This window comes from Cupressus sempervirens, chromosome 10 (assembly GCF_028749045.1).
Source record: "Cupressus sempervirens isolate cs-2001-9-10 chromosome 10, ASM2874904v1, whole genome shotgun sequence".
NCBI lineage: Eukaryota > Viridiplantae > Streptophyta > Pinopsida > Cupressales > Cupressaceae > Cupressus > Cupressus sempervirens.
The window spans coordinates 707,451,673-707,475,549 of record NC_143127.1 but is presented as its reverse complement, the minus strand read 5'-3'; the positions used below and the strand labels follow the sequence as shown (position 1 = coordinate 707,475,549).

General features: G+C 35.1%; 1 protein-coding gene across 2 annotated transcripts; it reads right to left on the bottom strand.

The window, feature by feature from the left end:
- Positions 1–18,525: 18,525 nt before the first annotated feature.
- On the bottom strand, positions 18,526–22,344 carry LOC149535777 (pentatricopeptide repeat-containing protein At1g11290, chloroplastic-like). 2 transcript variants are annotated; one of them, XM_089805360.1, is made up of 3 exons: positions 22,138–22,344; positions 19,401–21,901; positions 18,526–19,282 (listed from the first exon to the last, which is right to left on the bottom strand). In XM_089805360.1, the coding sequence occupies exons 1-2, from the start codon at positions 22,221–22,223 to the stop codon at positions 19,819–19,821; spliced, it is 2,169 nt and encodes a 722-aa protein (XP_089661486.1). In that variant the 5' UTR covers positions 22,224–22,344; the 3' UTR covers positions 18,526–19,282; positions 19,401–19,818. The 2 variants fall into 2 exon arrangements, with proteins under 2 accessions (XP_089661486.1, XP_089661487.1); XM_089805361.1 differs by lacking the exon at positions 22,138–22,344 and having other exon boundaries at positions 19,401–22,093.
- Between the last annotated feature and the right edge of the window lie 1,533 nt (positions 22,345–23,877).

Below are 23,877 nucleotides of genomic sequence, written 5' to 3'. Positions count from 1 at the left end.
GAGAAAGGAATCCAGTGTAATTATAGAGTGTGGATATGACTTCAGAGGCCACTGATGCTAGTTATGTAAGATTTGACAGGTATTTTGCATCAAAGCTTAGACTGCTTTTAAGAGGAGATAGCCCTAGAATCCTACAAGCATTATTAGAATTGGTCAGACCCAAGGACCACGCTAAGGGGCTACTTGTCAGTCACAACTGGGGGGATATAATTCCCTACAATGTTTCAACAATAATAAGAGTTTATGGTTTCTTAGGAAAACCTCATGTGTTACCTTTTCATGTACCTCTGAAGATAGGGATAGCCGAGCTCTTATGGCAGATAGGCACTATAGATGAGAGGGAATTAGTAAAGAAGGGCACATTCTTTCCAATAGTTACTGTGGTGCATGATTTTGTTTTTGTTAAAAAGGGGTGGAAGCATTTAAATTTGTTTTTGAATAAATACAACATGGCAGAATCTCACGCCAGATTCATTGACCCTGAAGGATTCTATGACCTGTTAAGAGAAAGGGTGAGAGCTTCCCATATGGTGCATCGGGTTTACTATTCGGAAGATGTAATCAAAAATGTTTTCACATTGTAGGAGCAAGAATTAATGAAAGAGAAATGGATAGTTTTCAGTAAAAACCTAGAATTCATTAATGCTTTTGACTCCCAATATGACCCATTGAAAGATAAGAAATACTGGGGAGATAAAATACAGGCATTAATGAATAATTTTGCTACAATAATTCAGACTATGAATGAAAAGAAAGATATACTTATTAAGGCATACCCAGACAAAGCAGCAGAAATACAAAGAAGAATGAGTAGTAGAAATATAGTAACTCCTGGCCAATATACATTGCAGAAAAGGACAGGTTATGTCATGGTTCAGAGTGTGCAACAGGTACCCACTCACGCGAAGTCAAGGTCAAGAAGTCCATCTGCAACCAGCTCTCCAAAAAGATGAAAATTGGAGCAGGGGTCTTCTTCTTCTCAAAAAGAACAATACTCCCCAAGCCAATCTCCAATCCAAATAGATGATGAGGCATCTCTAAAGGAACAGCTTAGAAAAATGGGAGGAGATGGGGATATGATTGTCACTTCTACAGACTTGAATGTTGGAGAGCCACAAGAACCTCCTACACCTTCCTTGGACCTGACCATTACTGATTACCAAGGTAAGGAAATTGACCTGATTGTTGCCCAGGCTTCTGAAAGATTTATTAATGATGAAAATTTTGTAAGATCTAGGGCTTTTGCTTAGTTTTTATGGAGATTAAATATAAAGAATTTTGAGAAAACCTACGAGAAGATCAAGGCTGAGCAACCAAATAAATCTGACCCAGTTATCAAGGAAGAGGTAAAATCAAAGTTCTTGAGTGATTTTGCCCGGTTCACTCCTAAAGCTGGAAGGCAAATAGTTAGACAATTAGGAGTCCTCCTTCTGCTAGAATGGGATATAGCGAATGCTATTGTTTTTGATTCAGTAAGGAAGTAGAAGGATGTTCAACTAACAACTGCTGAAGAGGTCTTGCAGGCTCATCGAGGGATAAAATTTAGTGATGATCACCAAGCCCTTGTTTTGTGGTCCATAAATAAGAGGGAAAATACCAGGATACATGAGTTTCCCACTGCAGAACATACTGGCACATTGACAGTATACAGGCCTGATGAGGTAAGTAGCAAACAAGTAATAGGAATGGCTACATAAATGCTAAAATTGGGTGGTGTTGTATCTGGACAAGAAGAAGATAAGTTTGCCCAACTTAATGCTAGGTTTGAAGAAGTTTTGAAGGCATATGAGGAAAGGGGTATACAGATACAATCACTGGAAAGCAAAATGTCTCAAATGGAGAGGATACTGGGGAAGAGAAAAATGGGAGAGTCCAGTGTACCTACAATTGCATACCCTTCACAGCCATTGGTTGGATCTGGATCAACCCCTATTATTGAAATACCTGACACCCTTGAAAGGCCACAATTCTATACTACAAAGGAATTTGAAGAAGAAAAAACAAAATTGCATGAGTTGCAGATAGAATTGAGAAATCAATATGAAGAAAAAGTTAAAACAGGGTATAATATATTTGAGGGATAAAATAAAATGGTCAAATTTCTTTGATCAGTTGGCAAGAATTGCAGCCCTCATGGATGAATTGAGTAGGGATAAGGATCAGCTGACTTTTCTTGCACAGAAATGGAGGGAGAGAAATAATGATATTACAATCATATGTATATCTGCAATCCAAATGCCTTATCATCAAGTTGAGAAGATTTTTGATTTATTAAATAAGATAGAGAATTTTGATGATGAAAGGGATTCTTTACAGAGAAGATTAACACTCTGCTTTTCCCAATACATCGTTGAAAAATTCACACTTTTTCCTTGTGCTTTAGAATTTGTTGATATGCTAAAAGAAAAAGAAAAGTGGAAAAGGGAGATGGATGAATTATTAAATGAAAGAATGATAAACATCACGAGTGAAACTAGCCACTGGTTCTAGGCAAAGACAAATGAGGAACTAGTAAAAGTACAGTTATTTTATACTGCTATGGGGAGAGAATTTGATGTTTTAGAAGAAAATGCAAATTCTTTAATAATGATACAAAGAGAAGCCCTGAGCTTTGATTGGCTAGATGATGATGCTTTTAATAAATGGAAAAATTAGTTTCTAGAACAAATATCAGAAGATGATGAGGAATAAAATGAAAAAGTAACAGTCACCCCCGAAGTTAATACTAAGGACATGGAAAATCCCCAGGTTGAAGTAAATTTACAGGTAACTGAAGACAATACATCACTTTCAAACCTCATGGCTACTTACTCTGAGGATGAAGAATAATTGGAGAATCAGATCCTATCTTCTTGTTAAAACAAATGAGAAGTATAACAGAAAGGGACCCACCCAGGATGTTTTGATGTGTTAGCTTTTCTGTTATTGGTTTTTTGTCTTTTACTGCAGACATTTGTCAATGTCTTTTAAGGGACATGTGTCACTCTTTTTAGCCCTAAGCTTGTTGCATCTCACATTATTTAAGTGAGATCCCAAGGCTAAAAGAAGGGTCCAAATTCTTTTTCTTCTAAGTATTGTGCTTAGTCTAGTTTTTGGTCCAAATTTTGAAGGCAAGTTTGTAATGTATTTTTTTTGTCAAATTTTCTGAAAATACATGAAGATAGAATGAACTGTGTTTCTTTTGGAAGGCTATTCTGAGTTTATTGTAAAAGATGTACCATTTTCAAAGGAAATGAATACAAACGATGAACTGTCCCCATATCAATTCTTTCTGAATTTTGTCTCCTTCTCAATACTTAGCTACCTTGATGTTGTATGAGTAAAAGCCTGTACAATTGAATGCAATCTAGTTAGGTTGTATATCCATCTATCATTGCTGTTAATTCAATGGATTAAATAAAAGCTTTGATGAATGTGATAAGATTCCTTAAGTATTGAAAAGGATTTTGAATGATAAATTTTGATAAGAATTGCTGATAAAATTTGTTGTAAGGCAACAAATTAGATCTTAGATTTTGCTATAGACTCTGAACCCCCAATGGATTAGGCACTGATCAAGTTATTTCAACTGAAGGAGAAATATCTTACAAATGGTTTTTTCAAATGCATCATCAAATCAAATTTTACTTTTATTTCCTGTAGATCTTCAAAGTTGGCCAGCACTTGTCTGCATGGAATTTTTTTAGCTTTAGTTAGCCATTGTTGTTGAAAACGTCTGCAGATCTATAGAAGACTTCTTGGCCATATCTGTTTATGGGATGTGTTTAGCAAGTTAGTAAGAATTATGTATATATTTGAGGATCTTGAAATGAGAATCAGAATGAAACTAAGAATAATCCTCATACAGTTGTTTTAGTTTTGAACCATCCCTGGGTATACCCACCCTGGTTGTGCAGAGCCAAAAGAGTAGAAAACCATTTGTGGTTTTGTTGAAGTTGGGTCCAAATACCTTACATATGCAATTGTTGATAAGAATAGGCTAGTCTTTAGATTGTGTATGTACTGTCATTCTGGTATTAAGCATTTTGTCGCTTAGTAGTTTTAGTACCATTTAAAACACCAACAAGTTCCAAGGCTTCCATACTTTCTTCTTGCACACTTCTCAGAAAAAGATGCTTCTTAGATTCTTCATTTAAGTTATGTTGTGTATTCCGTTGCACATTGAACAAGAATCTGGAAACATAGTCTTCCAAGGTTTCACCCTCCTTCTGTAACATTTTAAAAATATCATCCCCCTTCATATCTTGACCTCTGCAATATTCTTTATATTTTTGAAAAAACAAATTACTCATTTCAATCTAGTTTACTACAACATTTGCACCCAACCCCATGAACCATCTTAGAGCAACCTCCTTTAGAGTAGAGGGAAACGATTTCAACTTATGGGCATCAGTTGTGTAGTCATAGCTCCTACAAAGAATGTCAAACTCAAAGAGAAAGGTTTCAGGGTCTTCTATAATAAGACCATAGAATTTTGGAAGGGCAGTAGTAGGTATGTTCTTCAAATTTTAATTTCCTTGGTGAGGTGGAATAGGAAAAGGAAAGGTAGGCATAGCCATTCCTAGAGGAAGAGGTGGTGCTTGATAAATAACAATGGTTAGTGGATTATCTTAATATGCAGTCTCAGCAAAAAGTTCATTCAAGTGGAGTAATTCTTCTGAAGATGAAGAAGGTATTTCAGCTTGAATATCAACAAATAAATTTTCAAAAGGTTCGTCTTCGTCGTTCTCTCTTTGGGGTTCATCTAGTTTAGGATGAACATCATTGGATGGTTCTTCCTGATTATCACGAGGAAAGAATCTCCCAAGGTGGTCTCTTCTTCTATGCATAACATGCTTCTTTAACACTAAACTCTATTCTACAGGGAATAAAAGTGCAACTACAAAGATTGGTTTGAATTAATACCATCCCCGAAAACAACGCCAAAAATGCTTGGCCAAAGAAAGGGATCAAAATAGTATAGCAATGGACTGCTTATTTCAGGATTGGACATCCTGAGTGTTTCTAACCCAACTCATTTGGACTCATTTAATTTATCAACCAGGGATGTAAACTTGAAATGGTGTCTGCAAAGTATATGCTTCAAACTTCTCTCAACTTAAGAATTATTCTACAGAAATTCAAATGATTATGCTACAGGAAATCTATGTTAAAGCTAAGAATCAAATCTATTTTAACAAAGCATGAAAATACAATTGAGAACTACTTCAACTGCCTATGCTGCAGGAACAGTCCACTAATTCTACTATCAATGGCTGTGGGAACAATAGAGTCTACTCTAGTTCTACAAACTGAAGGTAAATCCTATGCTAATTAATTAGTTCACTCCTTGTGTGGGCCCCCATAGAGAAGTGAAGTAGAACTACTCAAAGATGGAACCCTGAAATGATCTTTTTATTCATAACAACAGTAAACATACATACTGATAAACGACAAGATTATATTCAGTACTCAAAACCTCAAAAAACTTCTTCCTTCTACTAAAAACCACTAATTAATTATTATCTCCGGAACACAGACTTCTAGTTATTTAATCACAAACTAGGAACAAAATTCCTAGATTTTAGACTCCATCAACTACCGAAACAATGGATGACATTGAATATTACAAGAGATGTATTAACTTTGGCGCCCACATGAATTTAGGAGCTCACAACCCTTGGATTTCTCGCTTTGACTCCCACTTCCCTAAAAACAAGTACTAGCTGTTATGGACGAAACAATTGGTGATATGGAAGGTCATTAGTGAAATTTACCACTGTTTGCTCGGGCTGTTTACTCTGCTTAGCTGAGTTGACTTCACCTTTGAATCTGCAAAATATTAGTACCTCCAAAGTAATAACATACATCAAGACTAATTCAAAATATGTCATCTAAATTAGTTTACCCTATGTCACATTGCTGTAGAAGAACTACCCAACCTAGCTAAGGAAGAAAAACATCATTCTCATTATTTTGTTATCAAATGACATATCATTTCGTAGCATATTCATTTTAGTCCTGGAAAGTAATTATGCACACATTTGTATGAAATTATCATAAACATCATGTTCTTAAACATCAAAGTTTTTAGAAAGTTTGCAAATTCAACTAAAAAATGAAATGATAAAATAGACCATATTCTAATCTCATCGACATACATATCATGTAATTTTTGGCTAACTTAAGATAAATGATTTACATATGCAAGAAATTTAATGCATTTGACCAGAATCATGCACAGTGACATGGATTGATATGTATAAGTCAATAGACCCTATAGATACAATTTATTATTTGCATGTCGACTCTTTACCATCCACATCAAGTTTAGTCCTACTATGTCTCTAATTTGATGAATTGTAGGTATCACCAAATAGGTATTTGTCTGATCTATCTTACTCGAGTGAGGAAAATGTGGGAATAAAATACAAAAATGAGACATCTAGTATGTCTAAAATAGGGAGATCAACTACAAGTCAAAAGATTAGAAGAAAATTCAATAAATGAATGCAATTTTTCGTTGATGAGGGGGGTTCATGTTCTTATGATAATGAGACCAAAGGTGACAAGAAAGTTCCCTTAAGGTACACACATCTTCAGAAAGAATGGGTACCCAAGGAACTACCTCTAACTAATTTTTCTGTTAACATAAGGATATATCGCATAGCTCCATCTTCATTACATGGTTTGGGCTTATTTTCCATGGATGACATAAAGGTCAATATAATAAAGTTGTTGAATCGATGTTGTATTTAGAACCTTGTTATAATTACAATAATTGGATGCAAATTGTGTAATGTAAAAAAAGTATGCATAAGTATGCATTGTGAGCAAATTATATGCAATGCAAAGAAAATGATCAAAGTAAAAGGCTCGCTATGTATATTGATGGAAAGCCAAAAGCAATAGGAAATATTGCAATTTTTACAAATAGTTCTCAACCTGTGTCAACTAATAAGTGGTCAAATTGTATATTTGAGGCATGCGAGCGAAATCATATTTTTGCATGTGCGATAAAATCAATAAGTGCAGGGGAAGTGCTTCTAATAGATTACAATTTGAATCGTGTAGATACAAAAAAATTCACTATCATGGGACTGGTAGGTATAACATATTTTAAACCAATGGTCTCCAATATACAATCTACTATTTTATTAATAATTTTTTTGGTAACTCTATTACTTTCATTTCACTGTTGATTTCTAAGAATCACTAATCTCTTTCACAAGGTGACATGGATCCACCACAAGGCACATACGAGGATGTATGTTAGACACCTTCTTCAACAAAGGTAAACCTTAATTAGTGTAATTGTATAAATTATATAGAAACAAATTTCATATTATTATATTCTTTTCTTTATGGCTTTGGAGCTATTTTGGTAGAATTTTACTGATATTGATGTCACAACTTGATACTTATTGATAGGGAAAAGCAAAAATGATAGTAGATCAAATGTGATCTGAAATTGAGGTGGCATTTTTAGATGACATCGCATGTAGTGTTGACCCTGGCTTCATGGCTACTCAGATGATAAATAGATATAGTAAATAAATTCTTACTCTTGTCCTAGAACAAAAACATAACCGTGGAGACAAAGAAACTCAAAGATGAATTGATATGTAGAGTCAATTGTATGAAGGTAAGCAGTAATTAATCTTTAGTAATAATAAAAGCTCAATAGATGTTTATATTTTATACTATCTTATAGATCATGATCTAAAATATGACGTGTTCTTCTTACAGGAATTTTTTACACCTGTGAAAGGTGGTCAACATGGTGAGGGCTGTAGCACTCAACCTTTGTGTAAATAACTCTTAAACCTTTAACCATTCATTTAACATTTGCATGCATTATTGACTCAACTTATGTTTGGGATGCTTCTAGTACTCCATTTGATCTTTATCCATTGCAAATGTGTTTGCTAACAATGTATTCTTTAGCTCATGATGAAATGTGGATGCCTCATTCAATCACCACTCCGATATTGCCGACTGCAATGTTAACAACAAGGAGCTTGCAGACATCTTCGTCTATACCAAATACAACTAGTAAAACCTTCTTCTATATTTTGTTATGTGGTAATCATGCATTGATTTTTTTTGTTGGGTGCATTTTATACTCATGGACCTATTTTGTGCACTAATATATACACCTACAACTGATACAAGAATAGAGATCAGTACTATTGAAGCTGAACCCTTTCATGGATCAACCCATGTTACTAGTATTGGTTTGTTTGTGGGGTCATTATTGTTGAACAAGAAAACTATGTTTCCGTTTAAAGTACCAAAGCTTCTAGGTGATTTAAAATTGTAATTGTTTACATTATAAATGTAGTTTACTTATACGTAACTCGTTTTGGATTGGTAATCCCATGATGTTTTTGTAGGAAATGATGTTTTTTATGATACTCTTTTTGAAATGACATTAAAGCTATTTGGGCCACCATATGTAAAAGGTACGTAGCTTGATATCATTGGTATAATATTTTTCTTTTCTTCCATCTATTGTACTATATTAAAGTTATGTATCTAACAATTTTGTTTTTTCAAAAAAGGTGGAATGAACAAGGTCTTGAATTAAAAAATCAGCTCATTACATCTTTAGAGGACCTAAAATAATTTTGACAATGACCTACTTCTTAAAAGAGCATCCAAACATATAAAGACTATGAGGGACCAATATAGAAGGGCTCTAAAGGATAACCCAAAGTATGAGCATCCTCCTATGATTCCACCAATTGAGTGGAATGAAATAATAGAAGATGCAAAAGAGAAAAGGCTACAGGGTAAAGGAATTGAACTAGAAGAGGGTAAAAGAAGGTATGTCATGATAGTATTAAGTAGAATGTAATCATGCAATAATTACTGATAGTTGTAAATATATAATCTAACATGTTTAAAACTTTTCATAGACTGCAGGACACATCAAAGGCTATAGAAGTGAGAGTACAAAAGGTTGGCCAGCACAAACTTGGCTCTGGTGGCTATATGAAACTTCACTCTCGACTTATAAGTAGAAGCAATGATATTTCATATCAATTTTTTTACTATATAAGGTTGCAAACAATTTTGTTTAATCAAATCATACATGCAAAACGTACAATATTAAGCAAAAAATACTGAGCATAGAATTCAATGTAGAGCCCACAGATGAAGCCAAAAAAATTGCTTTGAAGGAAGGCTATAAAGTCGTGGTTGCATGCCTACGCCAAGAATTCGAAAGCCATACTGAAGAATTTGGTGCACTAGATGAGACACAGCTAAATTGGTCAAATGAAAAGTAAATCAAATTGAGTAGTTGAGAAATTCCATGTTTAGTGTTAATCTTTAACATAAGTTGATTATTTCTGTTTTATAAATCAAACAATGATAATAACAATGTGCATGACATTTCACTACAGCCTTCAAATCCTATCACAAAATCTACGTGTGACGAAGGTCATGATGTGCACCACAGTGGTGGAGGTATTAATTTGATATTGGAAATAAATTATGTAATTATTAATAGAATTAAACATCTTCAATTGCAATTGGTTGTATGTGTAACATTTTTTTGAATATTTTAGAGCTTGTTGAACATCACGGTGAAGGACTGGAGCATGTTCGAAGTGTTCAACATGTTAAGGTGGCGACTGATCAAAATGTTACTGTACATGATGTGGCATTTTCAGGTAAAGAAAAATGTATGTTATGTTGTATTGGTTAATGAAATACTTGTAACAGTACCAAAAAAAAGTATGCGAGTTTAACCCATTTACTTGTTATTGCGGGAGACCCCCCTTTAGTGCAACAACCTCGTGCTCCTCAAAGCAGGAGGACGCATCATAATTCGACATTAAAGCCATAAGAGGAGGAGAATGAGGAAGATATTGATGCTCCTATCAACCTTTTCCTTAAGAAATTTAAAGAAAAAAAAGAAATGATTTTTTAGAAATGCTCTTTGATAAACATTGTTTGATAAAATTTGTTGGATAATGAAAGAATGTTGTTTTAAGTAATTATCTATGAATGCTACGTAGTAATATTGAATTTTATGTAATGTTAATGAATATTGTTATGTGGTAATGAATTCTTGATTGGTGTTTAGTATTAATGAATTTTATATCATACTAATGAATGTTATGTGATTGTATTGATTGAATGTTATAGTTCATAAATGGATTAATGAATGAATGAAGTATGGAATTAGATGTTAATGGAAATTTAGATTGATGTTAGGGGAATGGGGGGTGAGGCTAGATGAGCTTTCACCTTCACCTGGTTGGCCTTGTTAAGTAGAGAATATTAAAGTATTCTCGAAACCAAGTGAAGCTCAAACTAACATGCCTTCATTATTTAATCAATTTCATTCATTCTAGATCTTTGCTCAAAAGTGCATTTTGAATGTGTCATTGTTAGACAACTATCAAATAACAAACTAGAAGGGCCAATACTGAACTTGTCTGGCATGATTTGGCTTCATTTTGTGTAAGTATTATCTTCTTGAATACATCAAATCTGCATGGTTTATGAACTATTTGAGATCTTATTAGTCTATTTCATTTTTCAAAACTCCCTTTGCTTCTTAAAAAACTAACATTAAAATCTCATTCTATTTCATTTACAAATAAATTAGTATATGGAATACTCTATGCTTTATATGTGGGATTCTATTGTTATTTGCTAATGTATTATTGGTTCTGATTTGTATGTGGGCTTCTGGTCATTCAATAAGATGCTCCTCGTTGTTCGTGCACTATTTGGTGCTATTGAAGGTGTAGCCTTTCCCTATATGAACACTACAATTTGAAGGTAAGACTTCAAAAAAATCACTTTACTGAATTAATTCAATTCCTTTTCATTATTATTTTAATGTTGTCTTCATCATATAGTATTAAAGCACTTTTACCCATGGTCTTCAATCAAAGTGTCCAGCCTCTTTGCTTTCACTATTTAACTGTAGATGCCCAAGATAACTTCAATATGTTAACTTTTTTCTTGTTATTCAAGGTGGTTTCCTAGTACAGAATGAGCTACAATCGTAGGCCTCTCAATGGCTGGATTTCATCTAGATAATGTGATAATCTTACTTGCTTCTATAATATCAAAAAAAAAAAAAAAATCTTATTCATGACAGAATTGAGTATTATCCAATGTCTACTAAAAAGTCCACTATCCAGACTACTCAAAAATGTCTCCTTTTTCGTTTGCTATTTTCTAAGTTACCAACATGGGCGATAATAGTTGCAAGTATTACAAATAATTGGGTAAGATGTATAGAAAATGATATCTTTACTTGAACATCACTAGCCCATGTTTTTTATGTCTAATATCTTTTTATTCTATTGTCTTTAGGGATATTTTGTTCTTCTATCTTGGATGCCAACATATTTCAAAACTGTAACCTTTCTTCTACTCGCAATGCGTACTCTTTTTTTAATTTTTTAAAAACAATTTTAATCAAGGAATATGTCAAACCAAAATAGAAAGAGTCACGAATACAGTTTTAGTTAATTCATATTGAAATTTTCACTACATTTGAATTCAAGCACATATATGATAAAGTCACTTTCATCTTTGCATATAGGTATTTAATGTAAATTTGAAGAAAGTTGCATGGTTTAGTGCTATTCCATGGGGTGCAATGGCAGTTGCAGCATATGGTGTTGGTGTTGTTTCAGAATTTTTGGTTCAATCTAGCTATTCAGTCACTACGGTGCACAAAATCATACAGGTTAGTTAAAGCTTATTCTAGTTAGAGATAAATTGCTTATGTAGTCATAAGATTTTCAAGTAAAAAACTTGAATTGTGACCATTTTAAATAATGCTTTTGTTGCCAATTTTGTCTCAGCTCCCAATACCATGTTTATCATCAGTCTACCACTTTTGCAATGGGTTTGTGTTAAAATACAAAAGATTGTTGCTAATGTATTTGCACCGCTAAAGATAAGGAATGTTTCAATCACATAAGTGTTATTGTTTTCCAGATCTTGCTTTGTATTTATTGATTTCGATACTTGTAAGAATGAATTCATTTGATATAAATAATCTATGGTAGGGTATGTGGGTGAATGATCATGACCATTAACCCCTATATCTTAACATAGATTAGTTAACAATAACAATTGCTAATGCAGATTTATTAACATTACACTAATTCATTATAGTGTATAACTCACACATAATACTTGCATAAATGATAATGCCAAATAAGGATCAACATTTCCAGTCAAACTGATAATCATATGAGATAACCAAAAAGAAATGATGCGTTGTCCCACCTACAACTTCATAAGATCTACAACTAGCAAAAAAAAAAAAGGCTCCGAGGAGCTTAGGAAAGCTCAAGAAAGTTGTTCGCATGCACTTCTTGGAAAGTTGATAACTTCTACTCTACTATGTACAAATATTTACAAGCAAAATAAATTAAACAAAGCCATTAACTGGCTTGTTGAAGTAGCTTCCCTTCCTCACAAGCTGATTTTTCCTTCCATGCATGTGGGTAGCTGAAAATAGCAGCAAACACAATAGGTACACTGCTACATGGAGTTCCTTCCCAATGCTGAAAACAATGAAGCTCTTCGACACTGGAACATTGCCTTGTTGAGCAAAATGTGCTTGCTCTTCCTTGTGAAAATCTTCCCCATGCTTTGGAATGAGCATGACTGGGGGCGAGATGCATTGTTGCAAAGCTAGATGCCTTATGGGGCATCCTCTTGATGGCTTTGGGTCTAGGCAATCATCCTTGACTGTGTTACACTTTGCAACACTTGTATCCTCTTGGCTAGCAGAGGCTGGCTCTAATGGTGTGGTTGGTAATGTGTGTGTCTCTAGCTGTTGCAGAAGGGGAGGACTGCTCTTCTCGAAGTGAGCGAATTTCCTCTTTGAAGGCTCTTGTGCTTCAACTGCTTGCATCTGGGCATGCTTGAGCTTCGTCTCCTCTTCTATAACAACCAATTTCCTGGCAAGACTTTCCTCAAATTGGGCCACTCTCACCTTCCACTCCAGAGAGTGGACACAGGTCACAAATTCACTTTTGGTTGGCACATTTCCCAGTGCACAGTGGAGAGGCAACATTGATTTCATGATTTTGCGAAAGCAAGAAAAGAAACTTTTCAAAATAGTGAATTTTGCTATTTCGAAAAGGCAAGAAGATAAGCCTTTCGAAATAGCATGACAGTGCTTCTCCGAAACAACGAAAATGGTTAACACGAAATGTTAACCCCGAAAAGACGTGTGTTAACCTGCAGCTCGGTCACTCGGGTGAAGAGTAAACCAAACTAACTCAGTTAATGAAGAACCCAAGCCAACTGGTGATAGGAGTCGGACAACATGAGATGTTAGCCACCAACTTTCATCGAACTTTGAACCAATCTTGGTCAAAACCTAACAAAGCTTGGTCGAACTTTCAACCAATTTTAGTTGAACATTCAACCAGGCAATAGTCGAACTTTCGACCAAGTCATTGACAAGGCATCATCGTGGGTTTAGCATCCTAGTCGGATGGGCCAGTCTTTTTGACCAACATTGGTTGAAGTTTTGATGACCACAATGACCAAATGCTGGTGCCGATTTCAATGAGGACGTGCGTCAAACGTTCAATGTGAACAAGGATTCGTCAAACTTTGATGAGAAAAATATTGACAAAGCCATTGGTGGATCATTTGACTAATTGGGTGGAAAATTCAACCAATTATGCGTCAAAAAAAGAGGCAATTTCTACTGGTGGTTGAACTCAAAGTCATACATGTGTTGTAAGATAAGTGGCAACTTTAATAAATTTAAACATGAAATTAGTGGCATTGTGACATTATGAGCGTATTATTGCTTCAATGGTTCTAGTACAATATTATGAGGAATACCTTGATGCTCCAATTGAAGGTACCCCTCTTCCTTAGTCTCTTTCCATTGCTTCTCCTTAGCACTTTGACATTTAGCAAATCTGAAAAACTCTTATATAGTGTTGATTGCAAAAAAAAAATCATAAATCATCGTGCACGTGATGATTAATGAAAAAGTTATGGCAATTGACATTCAAACATTCAAATCTAGTGTTAAGAAATTCTAATAGATAATTCTAAATGGAAGCTTGAATTTTGTTAGTTGCATAAGGTATTTTTTGTTGATTAGTAATTAATATTTCATATTTCATATCGAAATCCATTGTAACCTTTTTTTTTAATAAGTTATATGTGAGTGAGGGAACTCACAAAATGGAAATTGAGAGAAGGAGGGGGGGGGGGGGGGGGGGGTGCGTTGCGCGAGGGGGTGGGGGAGAGAGATAGGGGAAGAGGGAGAGGGGGGAGAGAGGAAGATAGTGGGAAAGAGAGAGAGTGAAGATATGAGTGAGAGGAAGAGAGTGAAGATATGAGTGAGGCGGAAAGATGGAGAGGGGAAAGAGAGAGGGCTACAAAATTAAATGTCCACTATTTGGTTAATTGGTCATCTGTTGAATATTTCATTATTATAAAATAATCTTGTTTGATTTTATTAAGTATACCCTATTCTAAATACACAATCTGTTTGTTGAAGCATGCACAAATAGTTCTTACTGGAGAGAGATGGATATGCCCATTGCTTTTATAATTTATCTGATATCAAAGACCTCATTTATTGTGCAATTATCTTGGTAGGTGTATATTTAGTACACCCTCTCTTACTTGAAGCTTGTGCAAATATTTTCCACTTCAGAGAGAGAGAGAGAGAGAGAGAGAGAGAGAGAGAGAGAGAGAGAGAGAGAGAGAGAGAGTTGAATATGTCCAATATGTCCACTTCTTTAATAATTTCTTACTTGTGGGAGAGTTGATTTAGTTGTGATTGGTTTTGTATTGTCCAAAATTGTTAGCACCCATAATTGGATACTCTATTTGGCCACCTTTTGGGGATTTCAAGATATGACGTTCGTTATGCTTGATCCTAGCAACTTGATTCTTATTTTCTAGCATCTTTTCCACCATCCTGATACCCAGTTCAAATTTGGGTTAATTCTCCTAGGTAAAAAATGTTTGAAATGTTATGTTCCTCAACCTTTTGCCCCAAATTTGGTCCAGAGCAATATGTCCATGTGTTAGTGGAAAATTTGATCCTATGGTCGACCTTGCTTATTTTTGAATCCCAAAATGATGGGTGATATACATAAACACCCTATCTCTCCTCATTATGGTATCCATTAATATTCTCAAGCATTCATGATTAGGTGCAATTGAGAGATCAAGAACAATCAACCATGTAAGCCACTAGATTCAAGATTTGAAGGCAACCATTAAAGTTCTAGTTTCTCCAATTCATTTAAGTGAATTTCAAAGTAATTTTATCCATTGAAACAAATTCCTCTTCCATGATGGCCAAGTAGATTAATTATCAATCAACTAAGAAGATCATTCCATCTATATTCATCTCTCCTTTGCTACAACTAGTTATCAAGCATATCTACATTGAAGATATAGGTGTAGAGTTCATAGATCCGTAAGATTGTGAGGGCATCCTTGGTTCATATTCTACATCACAATGCCAACTCCTTGATTCCAACTATATTCAAACATCTTTGTGGGTGTGAAGGATTTCTACATTCACACATAGGGTCTATGCAAGGTGACTCAAACATTTACGTTTTTACATATTTTCCTTTATGTGATTAATTTTCATTTCCAATTTGATTCCTAAATAGGGGTTTGATAAAGGCAAAACCATTTTACCCAACTTTTTCTCATTTTTTAATGTGTAGGAACAAGTTACAAATTTGCCAAAACTTTTCCAGGCAAATTAGAAACAAACAATGGATACCTAAAATTTCAAGGCAGAAGTACCAAGTATAAGATGCCTAAGACATTTTTTTCCCCACAACTTCAACTTAGCTTGAAATAACGGCCTAGTACAATACTCTGGACCTCGATTCAACTCATTTATAGTTTCTAACAACTATTTATTAGTCTCTTATTTCTAATTTTATGTCTATTAATATATTTTGTCATATGTATTACATCTTTTTCTCTTCTCCATTTTTAAATTACATATTTAGTGAAGGATCATTGCCCCATTCAATGCTTAGGTTCTCACTTGAGCCTAATGGTAAATCTTTCTATTGAGTATGCAAAATTGAAAAGAAGTAACCAATCCCTTTTTTCTTTTCTCCCCTTTTCAGCTTGTACATCTTTGGTGAACTCGATGCATGAAATTCCCATTCTAATTTGGTATCTAGATCTCATTTGTATGCATGGCATTAGTTAATATTTACTACATGATATGCATCAAATCTTCATGTTTGATTTGATGCTTAGATGTGCTTTTTATTATTTTACTATTGTGCCTAGTTGATGAAGCATATCTCTTTAAATGTTTATATTTACATTAGATGTATCTTTTTTTCATCTTATGGTGAATTAGTGTTATTGCATTGAGTCTCATCTATAGCATCATGATTAGGAGAAGTTGTAGACTTATGGGCTCTTGATCCCAAGTCCTCTATGCATCCTAAGAATGTTGATGAGACCAACATGCTTATACAATGACAATCCTCCTATTATTGAGAAGAACTCTTCTCACTCTTCACACGATGAAGATAAGACCGTATGAGTTCCCCCATGTAAGTGCAAAATAATTCCAATGACTTTGAAAATGAACAATCTTTAGGAAAAAATAAACTTTAATGCCAACATCATCTCTGTTGTAGTAGCTTTAAGGAAGATAATTCATAATGACGAACATGGTGTTAACATCTTGCGTGGTATCTCTCATCTTATTGATAATAATGTAAATCCTATTAGAAAATGTGCTCAAGAATTATGTTTCTTTCCACCTACCACTAGTGTTGAGACCTCCATTCATATTCTTACCTCAATGCCTAGTGTGTTCACTTATGCTCCATCTGTCTTGTCCACTTCCACTCAAAATATCAATTATCCTATAAGTGTTAGAATTCATAATCCAAATTTTCCTCATTCTTCAAGTGCTCCACGTGTTTTCCTACCTTTATCCATGCTCACTTACAATATTGTTCCATTCACATTTTGTTGTTCTTCCTATTCCTTATAATGGTAGAAACCTTTCACGTGTATCTCTGACAACTCTTTCTACCAAGTCTACTATCTATAGCTTGGCTTAAACCATTTCATCCTCACAACAAAAAAAAACCATGTTTATGACTCAATCCAAGTCCAAAGTTCCTACTTATTATATTGCTCATCTATTTTCCTTAGACATTATCTGTAATGTTATCCCTTAATACATGGAAGTTCTTCATTTAGAGACTTACAATGGTAAGGTTGGTCATTTGACTCGTGTAAAAAACTTTTAAACATTATGCAGTTATTTCTCTCATGATCATAGGTTAAGGGATAAATTGCTTAATAGAATTTTCAAGTTAAAGTTTTGCAATGATATTTTTCTTTTTCTCCTTATCCCATTGATTCCTTTCAAAAACTTTCTAATGCTGTCATCCAATAGTTTCAAAATAATATTGGTCCTAAGATTTCTTTGACTGATTTGTTGCATTGTAAACAAGGTACTAAAACAAAAGTAAATGATTTCACTAGTAGATTTAAGCATTTGCATGCTTAGGTTTATTATCTTATACCTAATGTTGATATTCTTTCATTGTTAATATACAAAAAACCAATAGAAATAAGATGTTGCTTTTTGATTTCTCTCCTTTTACTCAATTGTGTGTAGTGCTTCATAATTATTCAGTGCTACCTCTCAACAACCTAGTATGATTCATTTTGTTCTTCCCTCCAAAAAAGAAAAGGGACTAGTGTTGATTGATCCTAAACCAAACTAAATCTCAAGAAAAACAAAATATAACCATTTTGCTTGTGAAAATAACTATAATTGTCATTCTAGTGCATATGAGTGTGCTTACCAAAATCTTTCCTCTCCTAAGATGCCTATTGATGCTTTCATTCCCTTTCACCAACGTGTGTATAGTCCAATGAGGGAGTTAAATTTAAAAAGATGAAATTGAACAAACATTCTAATTCTATTTGTATCTTAGATTCTATTATAATTAATTTGGATGAAGCATATACTCTTGTTAGTGGCGATTTCAAATTTTTTAGTGTAAGTGGTGATTTTAATGTTAGTGATTCTAATTACATGCATGAGAATATTGATGCTAGTCATTATTTAATTTCTAGATTTGTAAAATAATTATGTCCCAATCTTAGTGACAAACAATGTAACCCATCCTCCCAGCATGGTCTTTTTTTGGAACCGGTTATTGTTCCATCTGTTGTGCTTCATGTTGTTCTTCTCGTGTGTTGCCTATATTCCCTAAATACTATGTAGACTAAGATTGGGCAAGATATACTCTTGACAATATCCTCTTGTATAGTAAACAACTTACATGGCTGGAACCAGCCAGCGCTAGTTCTAGTTTTATTTTCATTTGGAGGCTATCGTAGGGAATGTGGTAATTTATAGCTTCTAATGAAATCATTTTTATCCGTAGAAACTGAAACCAAATTTTGGATGTAAGAAAATGGGTTTTCCTTTTCTTCTCCACCGATTTCCAACCAAGCAAATGACAGGTCTGGAATAGATTCAGAAACTATTTTCACAGATTTCTACGAATGGTATATTTTCAGCATCTTGTATTGCTTAAGTGGTTATATATTGTTATTACCATAATGTGAAAATGCAAAACTAGCACGAGAAGCGAGCCCAATGCAATAGAGCTGTCTGCAACTCTTAAAACTTTCAATAGCAATATTTCACGGAGACACATATCCAAGTAGAATAGTCTGTTATTGATGTGGAACAATCTGTATAACTTCCAGAAATACTGAAAATCATATGCCTGATAACGCCTTGGATGATTTCAAAATATCTCCCCTGTGAAAAAAAGACATCCACAATGCACATAGAGAAGCAAACCGAAGATGATGGCATGGATGCAATGTTCACGAATCATTGCCAACTAAAAGAGGTTTACTTCGCGGAATCGATAGTGACTCATTCACTTTCTTGCAAATATTCCTGTTTCCTGATGGAACCAGTCCAATAAATTGACAAGCAGATAATGTGAATGTAAACCGAAGACCTTCAGAGCACATACCCGGTTTTGAAAGAAGAAGACTTCAAAATTGTGTAACATCTTTTGAGCCGAGGGAGAGTAACTAGCTCCTCTTTACCAGTCAACTGTTTAGCCTGTCGGATCTGAAACTTGGCCATTTTTGGGATAGGAAGCATTCCTATCACCAGGCTTTTAAAGTCTGCGTTTACAACTGAATATTTAACAGTATACACAAGAACAGCACTGGAGGGGATACCGTCATAATTATTTTCAGTTTCTTGCCCCTGTGATACTCAAAACCCTCTCTGTTTGCATCACCAGAACGATTTAGTTTGATTCAAGCACAGATTTAAGATTTCTAAGTATTAGCTTCAAACAATATGAAAAAAGAGCAGAGAGTTCTCATTCTGTTCAGATTCTTACCTTACAGATGATTTTGTGACCGCATCAGTCTAATCTGGAAGCCACATCTGATTGGCTAGGCCGAAGAAACCCAAGAATTTGACCTAGTTTATACCACTGGGCCATTGATAAATACATGAGGACAATTTACGCACTGGTGAACAATTAACATTTCTTGAGAGTCCGTGTGTATATATTTGCCTAAAGTTGAAAACAGCAACTACCACAGTACCCGAAGGAGAACGTTGCCAAGCAGAAAGTCAAGTGAGAGGAGGATCAGTAGTAAATAAGCGATGTATACCGAGGAAACCTTGGGTGAATGAATTCAACTTCAGGCGAATGACAATCAAAGCTTTAAAATTTGAATGTTATCTGTATTAAACTGCCAATACAGATGAGGGACTAAAACACTTCCAGTTATCATTTGCTCTACTTCGCTTTACCAATAATCTCCACAAGAACACAGCCCATTCTTAAAATGGTGAAATCGGCTGACATCTCTCAGAATAATTTCTCTTTCAGAAACTTTGGAGATGAACTTGATGGCATTGTGGCAATCACCACATACCCGAAGATTCTTGACAATTCTAATAGGTGTTTTTGGGGGTGTGTTGATGATACCAAATACAATGGCTAACTTTTCACTGTGATAGGAAAGACTATGTTCCTTATGTTCCTCCTCCAAATTGTGCAGCACAAAGTTCGTGTCGGGCACATATCCTGCCTCTTTAATTTGTTCTGTTAGTCTCTCCAATGCTACATATATCTCAGCAGTTTGCGGGTGGGAATTGTCATCTGCTAAAAACGCATGAACGCTGTTCTTGATTTCAATCCAACTGTGGCCCGGCACCTTTCTCACGCCCCTGCTTTTCATTAGTTTCCTCACCTTTGCGGCATCATCCCACTTACCTGCTGCAGCATAAATGTTCGACAGTAAAACATACGTGGACGAATTATCTGGTTCTAATTCCAGAAGATGTTCTGCTGCTATCTGCCCTACCTCGAAATTACCATGAATCCTGCAGGCACCAAGCAACACACCCCAAATGACTGCATTAGGTTTAAATGGCATACTATTGATTAAGGCCACTGCCTCCTTAAGGCGGCCGGCCCGACCGAGTAAATCAATCATACAGCCATAATGGTCGGCCTCTGGCGTGATACAGTGATCTTGAATCATGGAATAAAAGTAGCGAAAACCTTCGTCCACAAGGCCTGCATGGCTGCAGGCAGAGAGTATACCAACAAACGTAATGTGGTTCGGTTTCACATATGTTCCTAGCAATAGCTCAAATAGCTCAAATGCTTCCTTTGCACACCCATTCTGGGCATATCCTCCAATCATAGCACTCCAGGTGACTATGTCCTGTTTAGACATTTCATCAAACACCCGGCGTGCATTCTCTATTCCCCCACATTTGGCATACATGTCAAGAAGCGCACTGCTAATATAAACATCAAACTCAAAGCCAGTCTTGACTATGATACAGTGTATGTGTCTGCCATGCTCTAGCGCTGCTATGCTAGAACAGGCACTTAAAACTGAAGACAGAGTAAAGTCGTCTGGTTTTACTTCTCCCCATTCCATTCGGCAAAACAGTTTCAGAGCCTCCACACCATTCCCGCTGTGAGCACATGCCCCAATCATAGCGTTCCAAGACACTTCATCAGGTTCAGGCATTTCGTCAAACACTTTTTTAGCATCCTCCACTCTTACACACTTGCCATACATATCAACCAAGGAATTTCCGACAAAGACATTTGAGTCCATCCCGGTTACTATTATATAACCATGAAGACTCCTACCCATTTGTAGATCTCGATCGTTAGTACAGACGCTCAGAATACTAGTAAAGGTGAAGTGGCTAGACTTTATTCCCGACATCAGCATGTCCGAGAAGAGCTTCAGAGCTTCTTCGCTATTTCCAAGACGAGCATAGCCTGCTATTATAGCGCTCCACATCCCTTCATCTCGTTCAGACATTTTGTCAAAAATTTGTCGTGCGTCCTCAATATTATCACATTTTCCATACAAATCAACCAGAGCACTGCCAACAAAGACATTAGACTCAAAACCAGTTCGGATAACTCCAGCATGAATTTGTTTCCCCTCTCGCTCTGACAACAACCTGCTACAACCGCTTAGAACACTGGCAAAAGTGTACTGATTCGGCATTATTCCCGTTCTTTGCATCTGGCAAAACAAATCCAAACCTTCTTCGGCACGGCCATATCGAGAATACCCCGAAATTAGAGAATTCCAGGAAACTTCAGTTCGTTGAGGCATTTTTTCGAACAGCCGGTGTGCATCCTGCAGTCTATTACATCGAGCATATCCTATAACCATCCTGTTCCAGGTGAACTCGTCTCGTTCAGGCATTTTGTCAAACAATTGGCGCGCATCCAGGACACTACCACACATGTTGTACATTTCCAAAATGTGGTTGGCTAGAAATGTCCCGCGGTTATAGCCATACTTAATTATACGGCCGTGAAGGACTCTGCCATGTCTTAGAGATTTCCTGTGAATGCATTCTTTCAGTAGCTGAGTATAAGTATCCGAATCCATACATTACTGATAGTATGTCCCATACAAAGAACTTCCTAAACTTCTATTAGTACAAAGAACTCCTAAACTTCTAGCATGCCAATCACCAGCAACACTATTGTATTTCTTGTATTGAATTATGTTTTCAATGTGCAATAATTATGAAGTTGCGTGCTGTATTTTTATTTGAAACTTTAAAAGGCTGCTTACCCGATCATCAGCCATGGTTTACATCTCGAAGCTGGTAACGGTTGAGGGCATTGGTCCAATAAATATTCAATTCTTAACCCGGGCATTCGTGCTGAACTCAGGTGTGATTGGAGTCTGTGCCAAATTTTTTTGGTACTAACTCAAATTTCATAAAAAAGTTAAAAAACAAAATATCATTCAAAACCACCCTCAAATTTTTTAATTTTTAGGCTTCACTTTGATTTGAAATAAGTTTTTTTTTCTTCATAATTTTAGTATTTTATAGTGCTTTGATTTATAATAATCTATAATTTTAGGATTAAGATTTATTTTAAAATTATTTTTACTTAAATGAAGTAAATATTAAATGAGTGTATAGCAATTAGTACTTGTCATACTAGTATTGTAATAGTAATATAGATTGTGTAGTTGACATATAGATAAAATATAATAATTTATGGTTTTGTTTAAATATTAGAAATTGCAGCTAACAAGGTGCAATGGTTATGTCAATAGGAAGATATGCCAAGGCTATATATTAAAGGGAGTTTTATTTCTTGTGAGCAACTGTTATCCATTTGAACAAGAGAGTTTATTTGAATAATGGAAGACACGTTAATCATTAGTAGGATATAGTGACAATGTACAATTCAATTGCTTGGTGCTTGGGGAATGCATGTGCCTTTGTTTCTTCCTTAAGCCTTGTCATTATCTTGTTTCCACAATCTCCATTAGCGTGGGGCATTTACAAAACTCAAGTGCACAAGATCAATAATTCTTGTTTCTTAGACAACATATTGTCACCTTACATGTCAGTACACCACCATGTACATGATTAGGTTTGTTTAGTCAATGAGCGCACACTTTTGTTGTTGTTGTTGGTTTGGGCCCATTATTGTAATGCTCTTTCCTCAAATACCTAGTGTTTGCTTTCGTATCATATGCATATGCTTTCAAAATAATGTGTGTTGCAATGTTGTAGGAAGCATACAACCAATCTCTACTTCTTTGTTCTAGGGTTTCACTTTCTTCATTATTCAGGATGGTCCATTCCCCACCTTAAATTTATTGTTTAGCTTATTTTTACTGACATCTACTATTTGCAAACATGTTCTAGACATTAGCAACTGGGAAAACGCGGGATTGTAAGTCTCATAGAAAATGTAAGGACTAAAGTTGAATTTTTTTTTTAACAATAAAAAGCAAGAAAAAATTCTTTCAAATTGAGTTTGACCTATTGTTTGTATTATTAATTTTTAATGGATAGAAGTCTTGGGAGATTGTACCTAAATGTTATGAAGTGGTTGTGTTGGAAGCATGATTTTTGTGCATAAAATATTTTGGAAAGAGGGAATGATTAGTAGAACACATGTTTTGGTTACAACGAGCTTTTTTTAATCTTTAGTAATTCATTATGTAGATCCTAAGGATGGAAATAGATAGAGCAAAATGGTGCTTCCATGTTGTGGATGGTAGCATAGGAGGACTTGCTACATTTGTTTCATAATGTGTGTTGCTTCTTTAGATATGCCAAAATTAAGTGTCCTTGTATAGAACTTGAACCCATGAGAATCAATTTCTACAAAACAAAAATAAAATTAAGTCCAATGTTAAGCATTGGGGTAAGAGAAATACCAATAATGTAATAGATTCTATGAGGGAAAGGAAGAGTAAACTTGTTGCCTTTTTTGGCTGATTAAATGAGCAATGGAAATATTCAAAATATATATTATAGAATTTACTACCTGTGTTTTTTTACAG